The 21,329-nt window shown below is 39.1% G+C and overlaps 1 protein-coding gene across 1 annotated transcript in view; it reads left to right on the forward strand.

Moving 5' to 3' along the window:
• The window catches only part of camk1da (calcium/calmodulin-dependent protein kinase 1Da), a 123,866-nt gene that overhangs the window by 74,191 nt on the left and 28,346 nt on the right, over positions 1-21,329 (forward strand). The window contains exons 3-5 of the mRNA XM_036577648.1: positions 5,629-5,703; positions 19,514-19,652; positions 19,755-19,881. Coding sequence (XP_036433541.1) covers positions 5,629-5,703; positions 19,514-19,652; positions 19,755-19,881 — 341 coding nt within the window. The remainder of the gene's footprint in view (positions 1-5,628; positions 5,704-19,513; positions 19,653-19,754; positions 19,882-21,329) is intronic.

Genomic DNA, 21,329 nt, shown 5'->3' on the forward strand with positions numbered 1-21,329 from the left:
TGTTTGTGTGTGTTTTGCACATGTTATCTTAATGGAACACTTTTTAGAGAAAGTTCTACTATATAAAGGAGATGCACTGTGACATCGGAGTCACATCAGTATCGGTAGATCATTATTTAAAATAATTACCCGCATCAGACTGATGATTAGATTTGACTGGTATTTCACAGATATTTGACGACAAGTTTATTTTACTCCGGAAGGTCAGAATGTTTAGGTGATGTTGGGCTACTGTGCTAAAAAGTCTACATTTTTCCCATTTTACTGCATTGTAACCCTTTTGAAATACAAATAAGTGTTACGTTTCTCTGTATTGCTTACTGAGGTGGATTTAGTCTCAGTTTCTTCATTTTATAAATCTGTACAGTACTCTGCAAAAGACAGTGACCATCCATTCATTTTGTTTACAGTCAAAACAGCCATTAAGTACAAATGATTAATTTTTCAGTAAGTACAGGAGATATAAGATAATCCATTTATATAAAAAAGGGGAAGTCAGAGTGAAAAAACAGAAGTTTCCAAAAGTGGAGTATAAAAAGATTAAAGTGGTCCCGATAAACCGAAACTGTCCCCGGTCAGATAAACAGCACTTAAAGCTTTCATCTTTAAAGGGGGGAGAAAATCAAGCTGTTTCAGATTTGAGAAAATCCACAGGTGTTTCTGTCCGTCCTTCCACTGTGAAAAGACGATGCTTTGAAAGGATGTGTAGCTGTCAAGAAGCCTCACTGAGAAAAGGAGAATGCAAATAATTTGCATTTTGAGCACTTGAAGTGAGGACAAATATCTCTGCAGATTTCCTTGAGAAACTGAAAGTGAGTCTCCTGAAAAGAACGGAGGCTGTAATAAAGGAAGAGAGTGACACGCTGAATACTGAAAAATTAGGGATGCACAATGACATCAGAATCATATTGATATTGGCTGCTAATTATATATATATATATATATATATATATATATATATATATATATATATATATATATATATATATATTCAGTTTGACATCATTTGAAAATGTCTATTGCTCTTTATATATATATATATATATATTATAATGTAGTGTGATATGTCAATTATAATAATATAATCGTCATAGTAACAACTGACTGCAGTAATCCAAAGTAAATTCATGTAATGGAGATAAACAAGTAATATTGTACATATTTATGCTTAAATATGCTACATATAAAATAACTATGTATGTATCATTATTCATAATACATTTCTATTAATACCATTTCCTTCATTTAGACTTGACACATATTAAATTCCATTATGCTGTATGTAAGAAAAGGAAATGATCTGCATCATGATAGAAATGTCAATTCAACTCCAATATCCGCAAACAGCATGGCAAACAGTTTGTCATACTATTTCTAGGTATAAGACTCACCCTTCTGATGACTAATTACACTCTCTTCCCCAGAACCCATTCACCTGGCACCTGTCATCGGGTCCTCGTGTCTCAGCTCTTCTTTATTTTAGATAAGTCACTTCCAGAAACCACCCTTTGAGTCATTCATTCCTACGTGCAGCAACAGTGTTGTGCTTATTCAAGTTAGAAAAGGCTGAAGAGCGTTTAAGCTTTCAGGAGTTGATTTAACTCTATGGAGCAGTATGACTGGGGCTGTGATTGTTGCGGTTTACATGTTCTGTTACACCATGACTCCTTTTTAAAGCTTCTTTCTCGAGTTGAGCATGAATCAAGGGCTTCTCTCCCCGTCTCCCTTTTCTTTCTTCTTCTCTTGGTCTCACCGCCTCTCTTTTTTCTGTACTTTTCTCTCTGTAATTAAAGGAGATGCTTTCAGAAGCAATGGATGAGTCATGCCACAGTTTTCTGCCCACTAATTGTTTAGGGATGCAAGAGACACAGAGAAAAAGAAAGAGGGAGCCCGGCTGAACGAGAGTGAAATATGCTTGTTATAAGTAGGTTTATGTGATCAGTTTTTGACCAATGCAAAAAAAAAGTCAAATGGTGAGTGACCACCACTCTGTATCGCTGCTGTCGGAAGAAAACCTTATATCTATTTTTGTCATTTTTCAGTTTTTGACATAATTTGAAAATGCCTGTTGTCCTTTGCATTGTGTGTAAATTTCATGAATAATGGACCAAATGACTTGGAAAAAAGTCTGGTTCCATTGACTTACATTATGTTAAATTGTAATTATTTAAGTTAATATTAATAAAAATTATGCCAGCAAAAATCCTACTATTTAAGTCATTCTAATTCCATATTCCCATTCTGGACTATTTCTAAGTCAGTATTCAAATTTAAGCAAATTTGTGAATATCCCATGTTCAGGCCTTAACAAAACAGTCAGATTTTTTTTTCTTTCTTTCTTTGATTTTTTTTTCCCCAATTTAGTCGTGTCCAATTCCCCCCACTAGTTAGGACTCCCCCAATCGCACGATACTACCAGCACTAGGAGGGTGAAAGCTAACACAGGCTTCCTCCAAGACCTGCGAAGCACCACCGCATCTTTTCAAACTGCTGCTCACACAACGTCACTGGACAGCCGAACGCGCTCGGAGGAAAGCACCAACTGCTAGATCTGTTACATCAGCTAACAGACGCCGGCACTGACTAGCATCGCGCTGAGTGATGGGGGGAGAAAGGAGGCCATCCTACCCACCCAAAGAGAGCGAGGCCAATGTTGCTCTCTTGGGCTCCCAGCCACGGATGGCTGTAGCATTCGCAGGGTTCGAACTCGCAATCTCCTGATGATAGGGCCAACGCTTAGACGGTTGCGCCACTCGGGAGCTTTTTTTTCCTTTTACTCTTACTCTGTCCATTGAAGCTCAGACGACTCTTGAGTGGATTTGATTTCTTGAGGCTTTTGTCACTGTTAGAATACTAAACACTAATACAAATCCTAAGATTCATGTACATCTTTCAGAGATTCTGCTTTTCAGACAGATTGTTATGCTGATGATATAATTTGCAATTTTAAAAAATTATAAACTGGGGAGTGCATATTATGTTTTTAAACGTTAGTAGAGTTGACATATATCACCAAACTCTTAAGCCAGGATTGATGAAAAAGCTTTGTGTCTGCCGTTTCAGAAATCATTGCTCTGTGCATGCTTTATATGGGCTTCCACTGTGCCGGGCACCGCAGGCCTCCAGCTGCTGTTCAATAAGTCCATTGAGGGAGAGGGAGTTAATAGCTGGTTGGAGGAAAATACGATATCTCCCACTCTCTGCGCTCCACCTGTTGATGTACTGCCTGGTTCCATTATCTGCGTGAGCGTACGCCTGTCCCCTCTCGCCTGCGTCACTGGCCAACCTGTTATTCCATGCTGGTTGGACACCGATCAGAAATCACTTGAAATGCAGAGCTTATGTGTACACACACATCCACCGTGAAACCGTTACCATGACGAGCAGCGAGAGAGGTGTTAACTGCAGCCAGAGAGAGAGAGAGGGAGTGACCGAGAGAGAGTCGATGTAAATCTGGAAAAGCCATGTTTTTGGAATAATCTGAGGGCTGTGAGGCTGATGGGCATTTTGCTACAGTTTTGCATGATGGGTGTGGAATATGAACTTGCACGTTACCATGTTTTCACTGTTCAGGAAGGCTGCACAGTTTAGTGGGAATCACAGTTTTTGGCTTTGAATTTTTACTTTTCTCATGATTTTTCAGTTTGTAAAGAACAATATGTACACTGATCAAGTTTTTACATATCAAAACATGTATAATAGCAGCTCAGATATCAATATAAACAGCCATACCATATAAGATTCAAGATTTATGTATTTATTTAGCTTCTTGAGTGTTGTCACAAAGCAGCTTTGCAGAAAATCCAGGTCCAAGCCCCAACTGAGCAAACTAAGGGTGATCATGACGAGGAAAAACTCTCTAAGAGCAAGAGGAAGAAATCTTGAGAGGAGCCGAGACTCAGATGGGGGAAACCATCCTCCTCTGGTCGACACCGGATAGCAAAACAGTAACACAACAAGAGCAATATGAATAAAAAATAAACGAGCCTGTTATTGTACAGAAGTGTTTAGGTTAGAGTTTCCCAACCCAGTTCTCAGGGCCCCCAAGAGGGTCCACATTTTTGCTCCAACCTAACGTTTGTTTATTTTTTAGGATCCTCATTAGCTGCTATTATGATAGCAACAATCTTTCTGGGGTCCAGTAGACATACCATACATTGCAAAATTAGTCATACAAAACACAGGTAAAAAATAAATGAAAAACAAAAAGAAACTGAGAGAAAATAAAACATGAAAAGGGGAAAATAACATAGTAGGACCATTTAAAACATAAATAACAGTAGAAAGATGAGTGAAATCGGAAAAATCACACTGAAAGAAAAGGTCATTTTGGTATAACTCACAAAAACTTTAGCCGACTCTATTCTAGTGAGTATCTACATCCCTGCCCACCATTAAACTTCGCCATAGTGTTGTTCCAACTGTCAAGGGATGAGGAAAACTGTGAACAGTCTGGGGAGGGGGCCCAAGGACTGGGTAGGGAAACACTAGTTAGGATTGGGGTTTCTCAGTCTGTGGCTCAGAGACCACCAGTGGGCCACAAAGCACCCTGTAGTGAGCTCTGTGGAGGCAATAGTTTGTAGTGGGTGACGTCAAAGTCATAAAAAACATAAGTGAAAAAACGATCAACTTAATAATGAAGAATCGAAGAAACAAATGTTTTCAAATTATAATTAATATACATACAAATAAAAACATTTATACAAAGTGCACCTATGTAGTAAGTGGAGCTGATAAAATGGACAATGAGTGTAGAAACAAGGAGGTGGTCATAATGTTATGCCTGATCGGTGTATATGCAGAACTTTGAATATCTGTTAAGTACTCCATTGACATTAGTGAAGTATAATATTGTATCTTGGCATTAGGCTAATTTTAGGCACAAATCAACAGCACAAATGAGACAAACACAAGCTTGTTTCCCACCAGAAGCTGCATGCATGGCAGACAGATGTGACAAATGAGTGACAAATGCCATGGGAGTATTTTTTACATGCTTCTACAGGCATGCAGCTCACAGCAAACAGCAAAAAAAAAACATTCACTTTTATATTGATGTATCTCCCACCCCTGCTTATGTGGTACATATAACCCCTGAGTGAACAGCATCAAAATGCTTGTGGTAGTAAGTCATAAAACCTGTAGACCTCACTCAGATGACTTTGCTCATTGAATTCCTGAAATATTGCATTTAATGTGAATATACAGTCTATTCATGCTCTCTTGAGGCTGGAAAGGTTCTGTCGGATATCATTTTTTTCTCATCCTTTCTCTCCTGTTTCTGTCAAAATATTGCTTCAAAATGAGCTCCACTATTCCTGGATTGTTCTTGTATGCATGTACTCTACCTCTAAATGGATAATGTGCCTACAACTGCTGTGTAACAGGCCTGAGGAGAGAGATGGAAGGCATTGCTGTCTGAATATATTTATTCTTATATAGAATTCTACCTTTTCTAAGAGTTATTCTAAGCATGCTTATGTCTGTGACCAATTTTTTTCTTTTTGAAATTTCTGAAATGTCCCAATATTATTATTTTTTATATTAAAATGCTGGTACAAGCAGCAGATCTTTGGCACCTTCTTGACAGGCATGTAGACTAAATTTTCTTTTTCTGTTTTTTGGCAGAATCAAGCATGAGAATATCGTGGCCCTGGAAGATATCTACGAAAGCTCTGATCATCTTTACCTAATAATGCAACTGTGAGTATGCAAGAACATATTACTGCATGTCATATAACTTTTGTTGCTGGTAGTTTTTCATTAATATTGTGATTTTGAAGATTCCAGAACCGCACATTTGGTTCCTCAGTGTGTGTGCGTGTGCAAGATCCAGAAGGACAGGCTCCCACGCTGAAGCAGGCCATTAGATTAATTAAACCTTATTAACGAATAAGAATCATCAGCAATGATCTGATGTTCTTCTAGCATTGAGGGTGTAATAAAAGGCTAATGTTTCATAATGAGAGCAATCACAATCTTATTTCAGCGTGTGTATTCACAAGAGAGTGGTCTGCAATTTGAAATATCAGGCATGAATATTTTAAGCCAGCAGATTTCTGTACTTGCTTTTCTCTTGGAAAAAATAACTTATCAGTCCATGAGCCCAGAATCTTACATCAGCAATGCGTAGGGTTGGGCAGTATAATGGTAATAGGCAGAGGTGTGGACTCGAGACATATGACTTGGACTCGAGTCCGACTCAAGTCACGAATTTGATGACTTTCGAGAAAATCGATACTTTGAGACTTGGGACTCAAAGCATCAACAGCACCAGTGCACCCTCGCTCAGCACTTAAACTCCAGTCTTGCAGGAGAAACTTACCAGGCGGACTGAGCATTTTCCTCATGATAGCAAAACAAAAGAAACACAGCTCTGTCTGTTTGACCGATTTTAACAGCTTCTGCAGGTAAAACAAGCGCAACATTCACCACGAGGCTGAAGTTGAATTGTTATTCGCCAGCTTTATATTGGAATTTTCCATTCCACCTTAAATGGTGCAGTGGCTAGGTACCGGAACGAACTGCTGCACCATTTAAGGTGGAATGGAAAACTCCAATATGAAGCTGGCGAATAACAATTCAACTTCAGCTTCGTACATTCACCATCATTTTTTGTAAACTTTGTTTAGCTCGGTTGTTTTGGTGCCTGTTGTCGTCTAAATTTAAATCAAATTAGCGGTTCTTTTTAGTTTGCTGACCTAGTTTTTTTTTTATTTTAATCCTGTGTGCCCACTGTTCCCAAAAATCATCAAAAATTATGTTTAAATAGTTTTTTCGTTAAGTTTAGTAGTACTTTTAAAATTCTTTTTATATGTAGTGCACTACACTTTGTGTATAACAATATGCCTGGCATGGTTATCTGTGTACCATGGATTTTATATTGAGTTGGAAAGGTAAAAATAAATAAATCAATATACTCCCATTCACTGCTAACATGCTATCATTAAAAGGCTATAGTACTGTTACCATTATTCAGTGTTGTGGCCTTAAATTAGCTGAGGAATGCATACTGACTTGTTTAGAACTCGAAGATTAGGACTATTGACTTGGGACTCGAGACTGGCCCGTACTGACTCGGGACTTGAATTGAGACTCGACTATCTTGACTTCGGACTTGACTCGGGACTTGAATTGAGACTCGACTATCTTGACTTCGGACTTGACTCGGGACTTGAGTGTGAAGACTTGAGACTTACTTGTTACTTGCAACTTAGTGACTTGTTCCCACCTCTGGTGATAAGGTACACCATTAGCCTCAGTTAGCTGGAAACAAGCCTGTGCTGTGGTGTGTGGCACATTTGGCCTGCTGAGTAAGCTCTTGTTAGACGCTACAGTCTCAAACACCACAGAACAAGTTTGATTTTGGCTTTCTGTCACTCCAACACCAGTCGCTCGACTCAGCTTTCTCAGATGTGAGTCTTTATCATCTATGCTTGTGTCAGCAGAGCGCCAGTTAGTCAGAATTAAACCTGTACTGTGTTGTGTGGCACTGTTTAGGCCTGTAGCCTGCTTGCTAAGCTAACGTTAAGTTAGCCAATCAGGCTGCACATCCAAACACCACCATTTGATTTCGCCCTTTCTGCCCCTTCAGTGCCAGCAGCTCGACTTCTCTCCCTCAGATTTTAATCATCATCTAGACTTGTTTTGGTGCTTTAGTCAGCCAGAACTGAACGTTGTGCTGAAGAGAGTTGTTATCATCCTGGCAACACTAATGCTAACTAGCTCCTCTCTCCTCACTCATTTGGTGACTATGTAAGTGAACTGAAATTTTTAATTGCTTTCTGTTGTGAAATAACGAGGTGGCACAAAAGCAGCATAAATGCTTTTCCTTTACTTCCACCACTTTTACGGCTCCCCAGCACCCACCCCCACCCTCCTGGTACGATTGTGTTATGCAATAATATTTATTGACTCTTTGAAAGTATAAAACAAGTAGAAACTACCCAGTCCTAGCAATACAGCTGAATAACACTGCACTCTCAGAAATAAAGGTATGAAACTGTTACTGGGGTGGGACCCTCAAGGGTACATCTCAGTACCTTTAGTCAAGGAACATAACTGAACCATAATCCACTGAAATGATATTTTCTAAGCTGTACTGACTCCACACACCCCGTCTCGTCTCCAGGCTTTTTATTTTATTGTTCTGTTTTAAAACATTCGGTTATGAAAAGGTACAAATACAAACTTTTCACCTGGAAAAACTTATTTAAGGTTCACAACTGGACCTTAAAACCCCTGTTGTACCTTTCAGGGTACAATTACATTGTTTGTACCTAGATGAACTAAAAATGTACCTCCACTGTACCTTTATTTCTAACAGTGTGTGAAAGAATTTTCTGTGTTTGTTGGATGATTTAAATGCCCTGATTCAGCAAAACACTGCAGAATATCTGCTGAGATGATAAAACTGGCCGTAGCAGTATCACAGAGGCCAGTGTGGTGATGACGATTAACAAATGATGTATTGTGCAGCCTTAATTAGCAACACACAATAGCATTCAGTGACTTAATATCATCTTTCACTCCACGTGTAAAGAGTTCTAGAAACAGACTACTTCCCTGTGAGCGGTTCCCCTGCGGTCTCTTGTTGCTTTATCCCCTTTCAACGCGCACACACACACACACACACACACACACACACACACACACACACACACACACAGACTCAGTCATGGGTGAGTTTGACCTTTACTCAGGTGTATTAGGCTTTTTTCCCTGGCTGTCTCATGATGAGTTGTATGCTGTTGTAGGCAGGGAGACAGGGCTTAGTTCCAATAACCATAAGGTCAAACACAAGCCCTCACCGGACAGAGGGCTAGAAAACAAACTGATTAATCTCTCCGGATGAGGGAAACGTCCTTGTGCTGGGGACGGACAACTGACGATTCATCATAGAGTGTGTGTGGGACACAGGGCCATCTCTTGCTATGAGTATTTAGGGTTTCCATTTCAGGAGGGGGCTAGTATGTTGTTTGTTTGTTTGTTTTTATTTAGGTTAGTGGCTAACTAGCAGGGTTGGGCAGAATACTGAATTTTGTTGCTGTAGGAAAAAAAAACTTTGTATCTCCAAAAACATTATTGTCTTGTGATGGATGTTAAAATAAAGAGGTAATTTAGATGCTTCTATCGTTCCATTTGTCAGGGAATATTTATACAATGTAAACGGCAGCTGGTGTTTTCAAATTATGTAGAATATAAAAACAAAAAAATGTAAAAATGAAGAGGATTTTTGTCCTGACTGGTTCTGATTGTCTGTTTTCTTCGTGTAATTCTTCTGTTACTTTACTTTTCATTTGAAATAGGTTCCAGTTTTTTTTGCTGTCATTGCCTGTTTCAGTCCACAGAAAGAGGACTGACTCTTGTTTCATTAACTCAGCAATTTTAGGACACTTTGCTAAATGCTCATCATAAAAGCTGTACAGTCATGTCTTGTGTGTTTTCTAAGCTGTCACAAACCTCCTAATCTTCCCCATGTTGATAAATGATTACGGAATTTAGTCTCGGCATCTCCTCATATTTATACCCTGGTGAAACAGGAAGTCATGGATGACCGCTTAAGAGTTCATCTTGTTAACAGTTGCATTTTATTTTCAGCATTATCAATTAGGGATGCATCAATACCATTTTTTCAGATTGACTATGAGTCCATATTTTTTAGTACTCATAGAGTCCAATACCATACTGAATAACCTAGAATTAAGTAGTCGTTAGTGTAAATGAGTGCAGTGTACCATAAAAATAAAATAATTAAAATCTAGCTAATTTTAAATGAAATGAGCGAAAACAGACCACGGTACTGGAAATAAGCAAGTAGTGTTGCTTCGAGATGCAGCAAAACACTTTTGGGGTGACACTGAAACCAACTACATGCTTGATAAAATGAATGATTTCAATATTTATCTTCTAGATGATGTTTGTTCATAGTTTCAGTTCTTCTGTGAGGGTGGTTGCAAAGCAGAAATCTGGTTACTGCCTGACCCATGTAGACCTGGGGTTTCGCATTATCTTAATACTACCATATGAGATTACTGACAAAATCTGATTTTCTTCAGTTATCGGATTATGAAGTGCATTTAATGTGTGTGTGTGTGTGTGTGTGTGTGTGTGTGTGTGTGTGTGTTTAAAATGGGCTAAAATCACACACTGTATTCCTGGCGAGAATCTGCCAAGGCAGAATGTTTGAAGTGACCGACGACTTTGTGACCGCCAGTCACCAGATCAGTAGCGCTTCTGTGTGAGCAGAGCCTCCGTCACTGCGTTTGTTCATTAGCGCAGCAGCTACACTCGGCTTACGTCACAGCAGGTATTGGAATGTTGATATCAGTCCATTTTCAGACCAATACCCGATACCGGTATCGGTATTGATGCATCCCTATTATTGATAATGTTGAACAGTTGTTTCAGCTGTAATTGTGAGTACCTTAGCATTAATTAAACTTGTATCCTAATCGAGATAAATGAAGTATTTATTCTTTTTTCATTCTTGCGTACAAAATAATGACTGGGGTGAGGTGGAGAGGTCCCAGATGAGATGTGTCAGATGTTACGAAACGGCCCTGTGTGAGAGAGGACAAAAGGGTAATGGAGCTGAGTGAGAAAAGTAAAGAAATCCAGTACTCGATACTCAGTACTATCAGCAGCTCATCTAAGGTTGCAAACACAAAGAGCTGTGATTGTCACCGCAGGCATGGGTGTGCATGTGCTTGTGGGAACAGTTATACGTGATTGTGGTCTTGTTCTGCAAACAGGGCAGGGTGCTTTCAGCATTGTGCACTGAAGCACAATTTGCAGCGGTGCAACACCTTACAGAAGCATGCACTGGTTGTTGAAGTGCATATTTTGCTTAATTTTCAGATACAGTTACAAAGCTCTCTATACAGTTCTATGCAAAATGCAATTGTTCAGTAATTTCTTCCTCTTTTTAAAAGAGGATTCCACAATTTTTTTTAACATTTTCTGCATTAGATTAGGTTAGATTATTGAGTTAAAACCAGTCATTCAGATTAATTAATGAGATATATGCAGGGCAAAATAGACCCCAACGAATTTTTATCACTAATTTACTATTGTAAACTTAACATATAAAAGCTCAGAAGGCACACATACACTGATTAGTCATAACATTATGACCACCTCCTTGTTTCTTCGCTCATTGTCCATTTTATCAGCCCCACTTACTATATAGGTGCACTTTGTAGTTCTACAGTTACAGACTGTAGTCCATCTGTTTCTCTGCATACTTTGTTATACTATGCCCTTTTACCCTGTTCTTCAGTGGTCAGGACCCCCAAGGACCCTCACAGAGCAGGTACTATTAGCTCATCTGCTGCTGCACAGTTTGTGTTGGTTATCCTCTAGTCTTTCATCAGTGGTCACAGGACGCTGCCCGCAGACGCTGTAGGCTGGATATTTTTGGTTGGTGGACTATTCTCAGTCCAGCAGTGACACTGAGGTGTTTAAAAACTCCAGCAGCACTACTGTGTCTGATCCACTCGTACCAGCACAACACACACTAACACACCACCAGCACATCAGTGTTACTGCAGTGCTGAGAATGATCCACCACCCAAATAGTACCTACTCTGTGAGGGTCCAGGGGGTCCTGACCATTGAAGAACAGGGTAAAAGGGGGCTAACAAAGTATCAGAGAAACAGATGGACTACAGTCTGTAACTGTAGAACTACAAAGTGCACCTATATAGTAAGTGGAGCTGATAAAATGGACAATGAGTGTAGAACAAGGACGGTCATAATGTTATGTCTGATTGACATTGTGACTCCTGGTTCCTATCGGTGAAACTCCCCTTTAAGCACATAACTGGATAAAATTATATGAACTAGCAGTGCATCCAGGAGAGTCATACGTCTGTATTTTTTAGTAATCTTGATTCAGAGCATCTTTTTTGAACATATTTCCACAAAAATAATTAGGTCACAGATTCTGTACCATAATTGAATTTAATATTATTGGATTTGATTTTGAATTATTTATCTTGCAAGACAGTAGATTTTTACTAGCTTTAGTGAGACCCCCCCCCCATTTTCCTCAGTTTGATTATTGGGTATTCATATTCATAACAAAAAATTAAGTTTTTGGCTTGTTTTTATGGAGATGAGTTAACGCTAATGTTGTTATTAGTCTTAGTCTCATTAGTTACAGTAAAAATTAGTATTTAAATTGCTGCAAATTTCATGCTTACGTGCTTAAACAACTTAAATACAAGGTCAGTAGGTCATGGATTCTGTACAGGAATTGAATTAAATATTATCAGATTTTGATGTATTTATCTTGCAAGAAAGTAGATTTAAACTAGCTTTAGTGAGATCATTTATGCCCCAACCCCCACTTTCCTCAATTTGATTATTAGGTATTCATATTCATAACAATACATTAAAATTTTAGCTTGTTTTTATGGAAATGAGTTAGCTCTAATGAGTTAACTCTAACTCTAGCGTTTGTTAGTGTAGTTAGCCTAGCATCTCCCACTGTAAATCATAGGAGCAGATATCAAACGTGTCTTGGCTAATCAGCTGCACCTGGGGTAAGTGATAAATCATGTTAATTAGATTTTTTTCCAAAGTATTGGTTTAAGTCTGAGTTGATGCACTCGTCTGAACAACAGTATACCATAGCATGTTAATGTCTGGAGGCTTCCATAGTGTCATTGCCATTTACTGCCTGAATCTGTGACATTCCTTGAAGCACATATGTGATCTTTACTGCTCCTTATCAAGCCTGATCTGGCTTCTTCCTTCCTTTTTGTCTACAACTGATCATATTTGGTATGTTTTCATTTTGTGAGAATGTTTCCTGGGAAGAAACAAGATTGTGATGCTTCTCTTGTCTCACTGCATCAGAATCAGCAATTCTGTAAATGGTTCCTCATCAGCCACGTTTACATGCAGCCTTATAATCCATTAATAATCCGACTAATAGTTAAATTGGAGCAGAATATGTCCTAGACCAGTCTGATTGAGGCCATTTGGAATAAAATTTCCATCAGATTGAACGAGGTGGGTAATCCTGTAAATATTCAGTTAAATAGAAGAATAATATCCGTGTAAACCCCTGTATCTGATTACATTCCCTATCGGAAAGTTTAAGTCCGTTCTGATCATGTGCGTCAAAGTTTATAACGTTTAAAATGGCGGAGCAGAAACTGGTCTGCAGAGGAGACGAAGTTTATGCTCTGATCTTTAAAAGACGCCGGTGGGACGTCCAGCTTATGTGTCTCAGAACACGACGTCTTCCTCTCGGCCTTCTTTAATAAGGACATGTGAAGGACGTTTTCCTGAGTCTGACATCATTTTAAAGTGATTAAAAACACAAGCACTGCTCACTGCTGCTCATCTCACTCTGACTGGACTCACATGATGCTCGCTGTCATGGTAACGTCTACGCTAAGTGGTTCTCTACGCATGCGTGTAATTTTGGATTGGATCACTTGTAGTGAGCATGTAAACAGAGATTTTTCATCAGATTGTTGAGTAGAGTGAGCAAATGAACACCTCAGTCTTAATCTGTATGTAATGTATTCAATTCGATTGGCAAAAATCTTTGTATGTAAACACAGACTTTGGTTGCTCTTTGCTGATCTCTCAGCTCCAGCTCTTCTACGCAAACCTGCTTGGCTGTTTTTGTCGCCTGTTCAACTCATTTGTTTGGCCTCTTGTGTTGTGCCTCCAGTTTCTTCTTCAGCTTTTTGTTTCTGTACATCATTCATTTTCTTCGTCTCTCCCTGGTCACGCTTTATGTCTCTGGGGTTGTTTTGCCTCCAGTGTTGCTTCACTTAGATCCACTGCCTGCCTTTGTGCCTGTTTCTTCCACTGTAGGTTTATTCTGTTTTCCCACCACATCCTTTCATAGCTGGGCCCTTTGCTTCAATAGCCTTCGATGAGGGATTGGAAGATGTTGTGGTTGACAGCGTTTGTTTCGTTTTGGGTCATTTGTTGGTGCACAGTTATGTAGGTGCAGTTTTCTCAGGTTTGCTGAGTTGCCCTTTTTCAAATTGTGTGAGTCATTCTGCTGCAGACTGTACAGAGTAGGAGTTGTGACCCTTTTCCCAGCATGCCAACACCATCGTGATGCTATCTGGGGTTTATATGTTCTTGTTTTGCTGGTGAGCTGTACTAGCTCATTCTTCATTCGCACACCGTGGAAACCAGGTGTGTATATATAGTGTAGGAAACCTTTCTATCTTGAATCCAGCAGTTTCACATGCCCTATATACTTAGTCCCAAGGGCCGCATGCTCAAATTATGGAACCCAAAATGTTATTGCATTTACCCTGACAAGGACATACAGTGTCTGAGAGTATAGCTGGAGAACAGATGCTAAATTAGTCTCATTAGTTACAGTATTCTTGGCTTTACCTCATAGTTGGCCATCCTGAGTAAAAGTAGCATGCTATTAGGCCAGGCATAGGTTACTCCATAGGTACACTCTTAAAGATGGTTCTTCAAGGGTTCTTTAGTAAAGAAAATGGTTCTGTATAGAACCATGAGCACTCAAAGAATCTTTTGCACGATTAAAGGGATCTTTGCACCATGAAAGGGTTCTTCAGACTGAAAGAGAATGTGCTGTAGGTGTTTCTATATTGAGCCTTTCTGAAAAGGATTCTATATTGCACCCAAAGGGTTCTTCTATTGTTACGACGTCAAGCTTGTAACAATAGAAGAACGCTTTTGGGTGCTATATAGACCCCTTTTCAAAGAACCATATTTAGCACATTTATGCACATTTTCTATCACCTGAATAATAAGAACCCTGTAATCTTGCAGGAGGTTCTTTGAGTGCTTATAGTTGTATATAGAACCATTTTCTTTGCTAAAGAACCCTTGAAGAACCATCTTTTTGTTTCCTTTAGGTACTTCATAAAATACTTAGCAGAACAGTGTTTGTTTCAGAGAAAAACATATTTAGCACAGCATCAGACCAATGAACAGACTGTCTGTTTGGAGAAAAAATGATGGAAATCGAGAATTTTAAATAAAAAGGCAACTTCAGCTTTGCCTGATATGTGCATCCCGTACATTCATACCTCTAACCATCAGACACTGCTGCCACAGCGTTCATTATCAGCTGGTCCACGACTTGTTTGCGCATAAGGCCCTGAGACTGTGGCCTCGTTTGATGCAGCTGACCGAGTCAGACATCAGAAGTCTGGTGTCCAGTTTTGGCTAAGGCTAACCCCAAAAGAGTGGCAATTCCTTTATGCCTGCTGCCTTGAAAACAAAGTGGACTACTTCGGATGCAACAGGCTAAACGGCGGAAGGTGATCGAGGCTCAAACATCCCTGACTCAGGTACTCAGCTAAAGAGGTTAACACTAGCTTGGTTTGCACTGTTTGTATGTCAAGTTATCTGCACTTATTTGTGGCTTATTGGTGTAACAGTTATGATAAAATACATGCCTGTGGAAGAATTTCAACCAGTATATCAGATGGACCGATATATCACCTGTTACTGCTGAATACATTTGTACGTATAAAAATGTTGAAATACTTCTTTGGGATTTTTCCCGAAATTCCAAATACGATACAATGAACTAAATGTATATTGTAATGATGCCGTGCAGACATGTGCTCAAACTACTTCTAACCATGTTGTACAGATATGAACTCATCAAAGCTGATTTTATTGAGAGCAATCCAAATTAGAAGGACTTCTCTATGTGGGCTGTTGATGCCGTTGGACATGACCTGGGGACACTTCCTCTCGGACTGTCTCTGAGCAAAAGCTCAAGCCACTGAAAATGAGAGCAGGTTTTCTGGTTTGATGCAGTAAGATGATATGCACTGATGCTCTCCTGCATAAAAGGCCAAGAATGTGCTGATTGTAGTTCAAGTTCCAGAGAAGAAAGAGAAAATCTGAGTGATTGAGATCTTGGCCTTGTGCTCAGTGGCGGTGTTTTGAGAGAGTGGGATGAAAAGTGAGTGGCTGAGTGAAGAAGGATGAAGCAGAGAGAGAATGAGAGAGCGTGCGATGGTCAGTTGGCTGCTTTATGCTTACGCAGGAGAATTACATAACCTTGGTGATGGGTGGCAGATTGTCCCTGTCATTACTGCTCTCTAATCATTAATGTGTGTCTGTGTGCGTGTGAGTGTGTGTGCACACTTGTGCATGTGTGTTTGAGCTCTCTTACACACTTATCAGGCCAGCACGGACATGTCAGCCCTTAAAGGAGCACTCCAGCACTTTTCAACCTAATTTCTATCTGCTGTATGCGTAGGACATGGTTACTATAGAAGATAACTTAAATTTAATTCAAAAAAATTGAGGCCGTATGTGAAATGCAAATAAAAAGAAAAAAATATTGATCTGTAAATCCACCGTATTTAAACGAAAGCGGTGCAGAGACAAATATATTTAATTAGGCCTGTGATATCACGTGCAATGTTTCATGATCCAATCACAGCCCATAGTTAACGTTGAAGATGCTATCGATACTATTTTAATAGTTGGTGTCTTCAGGCCCCGAACGATTATTAAGTGTTATTGAAAAGAAAGGTGATGTAAAATAGTAGTCAACATGTTCCTGTACCAACTTTTTGGAATGTGTTGCGGGTATAATATTTGAAATGAGTATATATTGACCAAAAAAAAAATCATGTCATGTTTCTGGACTGTTTTCAATTTAATGATGGTCGAACGGAGTTTACTAATTACTGCTTTCTCTCTCTCTTTTAGCATTTTTGTTGATTTGTGAAAATAAATTAGCACATATTCTGCAGGGAACAAACTTAAACATATATGTCCACAATTTCACAACTTTTCATTTAACATATTGGATACAAATAAAACATTAAATGTAAAACAGTAATTATAATAAATATAATATAAACACTGCATTTAATGTGCAGAAGGTGACTTGTAGGTGACACTATTCTGAGTGGTCCTTTTAGATGAAACAAACACTCAACAGACTCTCAGTAACATGTCAAAAACATATGAGGGTTAGGATTAGGTTTTGGGTTGAGGTTAAGTTTAGGATTAGGATTAGGGGCAGGGTTAGGGTTAGGTTTTGGTAAGGTTGGTAAGGTTAGGTTTTGTGTAATGGAAGTAACATATTAACAACACATCTACTTAATGTACGTAATGTATCAACAGAACATCTACAAGATATTTACTTCAATGTATTCAGATGCTTCACTACAGCTACTTCACTGATATGTTGTTGATGTGTTACTGATAATCTGTAAAGAGTTTATTAATCACCTACAAAGGACCACTCCAAAAGTGTTCCCGAAGTGTGTTCTTTGGGGGCGTATTAACTATTTTAAACATAATTTGACCAGGGCGCCCATATTTTTGCACTCAACCGCAAGTATCTTTTGAGCAACCAAGTTTTCTGTCCTTTAAAAAAGGGTAGAAAAATTATTGTCTATGGAAATTAACCATTAACCATGAGATGACAGATGGAGATACTGTTGAAAATGCTGCACTGTTCCTTTAGCAGATCAGAGTGTTGCTCAGGCTCTGCTGACAGTCAGTCACATGTATTATATAGCCTACCTATAACAACAGTGTAGTCGCACTTGCTCTGTGTCACCAGGGTATTTAAAAGTATATGATAGAATAGCTGGTGTGCAGTTTCTGGGAGATGTACACAAACTAAAATTAAACTTGATGCTACCTTGCTGTCAGTAGTTGGCACATGTTTTAGCTGAGGCAGCTGTTTTATGTTGCAGCGTATGAGGCAGGCACTTCGGCTAAGAGTATGAGGAGAGGAGGGAGCCAGTGGTGGAGATAAAACCCAATTCATTTCCTGTCCACTCCCCCCCTCGGAAACCTCATTAGAATTTGAATTCTGGGGTGTTAATTTGATAGCCGGCTGTGCGCCTGCTCATCTTTTCCCTATTAATCGTCCTGCTTGTGAGTGTGTCTGTGTGTGCATGTGCACATTTGTGTGTCTGACAGAGAGAGAGAAAGTTGGATGGGGTCTGTCCTCAGTAGGGGAGCTGGAGGTCTGACCCATCCCCTCAGGCTCCTATTGTGCCATCTGTATAAGGGACAAGATTTAGTTCAGGCGCACAGAGACATACTTACACACTGGTGTTGCACAGTGTATCTACTATAACAGGGGTCTTTTGCATACGACTGTGCTAAAGGCGGCTCTACAGGCAACATTTAAAAAGCAAGTTTAAATGTTGCCTGTAGTGCAATGAATGAATGAATGCATGAATGAATAAATGAAATGTAACATGAAATGTGCAATTAAATTTTTTCTATTCCCTTTTAATTATACTGTATGATTTGGTAGATTCAGGAATAAATACAGCTGGAATAATTTACAGAAACACTTTATTATGAACAGATATAATTTAATTTAAGTAAGCCATTTCTTTAGATCAAGTCAAAGATCATTAGGATTGATCATAGTGCTTATAGGGCTGGATTTTCTGTGCTTTCTTAAAGTCCTTACACCCCCTGCTGGTGGATTACTATAAAAGATTATTATCTACTCCTCCACATACAGTCGTATGCAAGTTTGAACACCCTTGGTCACATCGCATGCTTTGTCGACATCCTCCGCAGAGAACACACTATTTATTTAACATTTTGTTAGATTTTTACCCCAGTATGTTAAAGTCAGCAAATAAACAGTAATTGTGCGTTAAAATGTGCAGTGTAGAGCAGGGGTGTCAAACTCAACCGCTAAAGGGGCCATATTTAAAAATCTCAACAAATCTGTGGGCCAGAGAAAAAATGTTTTTATTTCATGTTTTAATTAATGTTGTGCTGTAACCCAAACTGGCCATTGTTATTCATAATACAGTCAAATTCAACAGTAAAATATAGGCACTTATAAAAGACCTTGAAATATTACATGAGTACTTGAAGTATTCAAAATGTAAATGTCTCCAGGAGTTCAGTCTTTTATATCTACCTTTCTGCTTGAACTAGACACCTGGTATCCTTTCTTTACTGCACGTTCATTAACATACTTGGGCTCGATTTCTGAGCTGCTGAGCTGACGTTTAGTGTTTATACTGGGTGAAATGCAGCTGAAATGCAGTTAGTATGTTTGGTGAAATGACTGGTGTGGAATTGTGTAGAATTAAGGTGTAACCGCTGTCCTATAGGTTGTGGTTGGCGTAGGAGAGTCAGAACGCACATCACATTGTAGTGCATGCTGGGGACTGTAGTGCAGTGCACTGTAAAACGGGCTAGTGTTAACAGAAAATTTAAATAATTTTAAGGGCCTTGAGTTTGATACTTGGGGTGTAGAGAATGTGTAACTTATTTTACTTAGAAAATCAACGTCATTTGACCCAGGGCGCCCAAACATTTGCACATAACTGTAGCTGTATCAACTTAGACACGCCACTCTGTCCACTGTGTCAGAGAAACACTGTAAACATGCATAATTAGTTTCTGTGGTTTTGCTGTATCTGCAGTGGAAACAAGTGACGGATTTATGAGTAACGTCATAGGTTTTGGTGTATGCTTGTAGAACTGCTTTCTGAGTCAACCTCTCTCTCTCACTCTCTCTTTCTCTCTGTAGAGTTTCAGGTGGGGAGCTGTTTGACCGTATAGTGGAGAAAGGATTCTACACAGAGAAAGATGCCAGCACGCTCATTAGACAAGTACTGGATGCCGTGAACTACCTTCACAGCATGGGCATCGTACACAGAGACCTGAAGGTGAAAGAACCAGCGCAGATTTACAGACTGACGTTCTTCTTTCTGCCCTTCTTTGTGTGGACTGGTTTTCCTGATTCTGTGTATCTGTGTTCTCCCCCTCAGCCAGAGAATCTTCTGTATTTCAACCCTCAAGACGGCTCAAAGATCATGATCAGTGACTTCGGCCTGTCGAAGATGGAGGGCACAGGTGACGTTATGTCCACCGCCTGTGGCACGCCAGGATATGTGGGTAAGATAATAACGTTATATAAGCCACTGGAACATAATCAGGGACCAAAACCAGTTCAAGGAATGAAAATGAGAACCAGAAATGGATGGTATTTTGCTAGGAACATAAACATAATCGTCCTTAACTGTGCTGGAAACGATGTTATTTTTTTTGTTCCGTGTTGTCCACAACTTCACAGGAATTTTAACTCGTTTATTGGTTGTTGTACACTCTGAGCCAGATGCATGCGCAAGTGCAGACACAGTGCAAAACACTCCTTTATGCGACCACATTACAGTCGAATGCAAAATTCTGTCAATTTACATGTTTTGTTGATTTTCTAAGTGAAAACAAGTGAACACATCCTCAACAGAGAACACAATTCTGCACATTTTAATGTACAAAGAACATTTTATTTGCTGAATTTAACATATTGGGGAAAAATAAAACACAAAAACAAAATATAGCCTGTGCAAAAGTTTTGGCACATTTTTTAATTTTATATTTTATTTTTTTCAGTATGTTAAACTCAATAGCACTTTGCAGGATTGCTCTACAGTTTGCAGAAAATATCATATTTAAGTGTGCTCACTGTAGAGGACGTGTTAGCTTACTTTTACTTTCACAAATCAATAAACACATAATTAACCATTGTTTTGCAACTACATGCACTCATTAGTGCAGCTGAAATTAACGTTGATTTACTAAGGCTGCGTATAGGGCAAATAATGTGAAGTACTTTTTCCTAAAGCAGAAGTTTTCTGAGAGCAGAAAGAATGTTATTCTGTTCTTTGAGCACGTGTTTGGGGCGCGGACCTCAGTTTAGCCATAATGTCTGCTGCCACTGTTAAATATCCACCTACAATAATAGATATTCACCAATAACATGTTTTTGAGACACTAGTACACATTTACAGTCGTATGCAGAACCCCCTGGTCAAATGACATGTTTTGTTGATTTTCTAAGTGAAAATTCAACAAACCATTTAATTTGAACAGGGGTGCTCAAAATTTTGTACTTCTAAAATCTCTACCAGTTTTCTCTGCAGTCTTTCCAGTCTTTCAGTCTGTTTTTTGTGTTACTCTTGTGTTACTTCATATGCAGGAGTAGGAGAAGCACATTTTGCATTTTTTTAATGCACTGTGCGTTTGGGCACGCACTGCAGTTTTGTACTTGACAGGTATGCATAATTTGCCCGATTTGCATCTGACATTGCCACAAAATAACTTAATAGTTGGGTCCTAAATGTCCAAATGATTTTAGACCTCTTCTCATCCAGTGTTTCTTTTGAAATCCTGCCCTTCTTTAGTAATGAACTGTTTCAAAAAGTTAATTAAAAATAAACTTTAGCACAGGTAGAGTACATGTTAGATCCACTGCAGTTTGCATAAAGAGCTGAGAACCTTTTGTTTAAACATCTGGAATCTCCAGGGACACATGTTGGACTTTGGCTTTTAGCACCATCCAG

The sequence above is a fragment of the Colossoma macropomum genome, unplaced genomic scaffold (assembly GCF_904425465.1).
Source record: "Colossoma macropomum unplaced genomic scaffold, Colossoma_macropomum, whole genome shotgun sequence".
In the NCBI taxonomy this organism is placed as follows: Eukaryota; Metazoa; Chordata; class Actinopteri; order Characiformes; family Serrasalmidae; genus Colossoma; species Colossoma macropomum.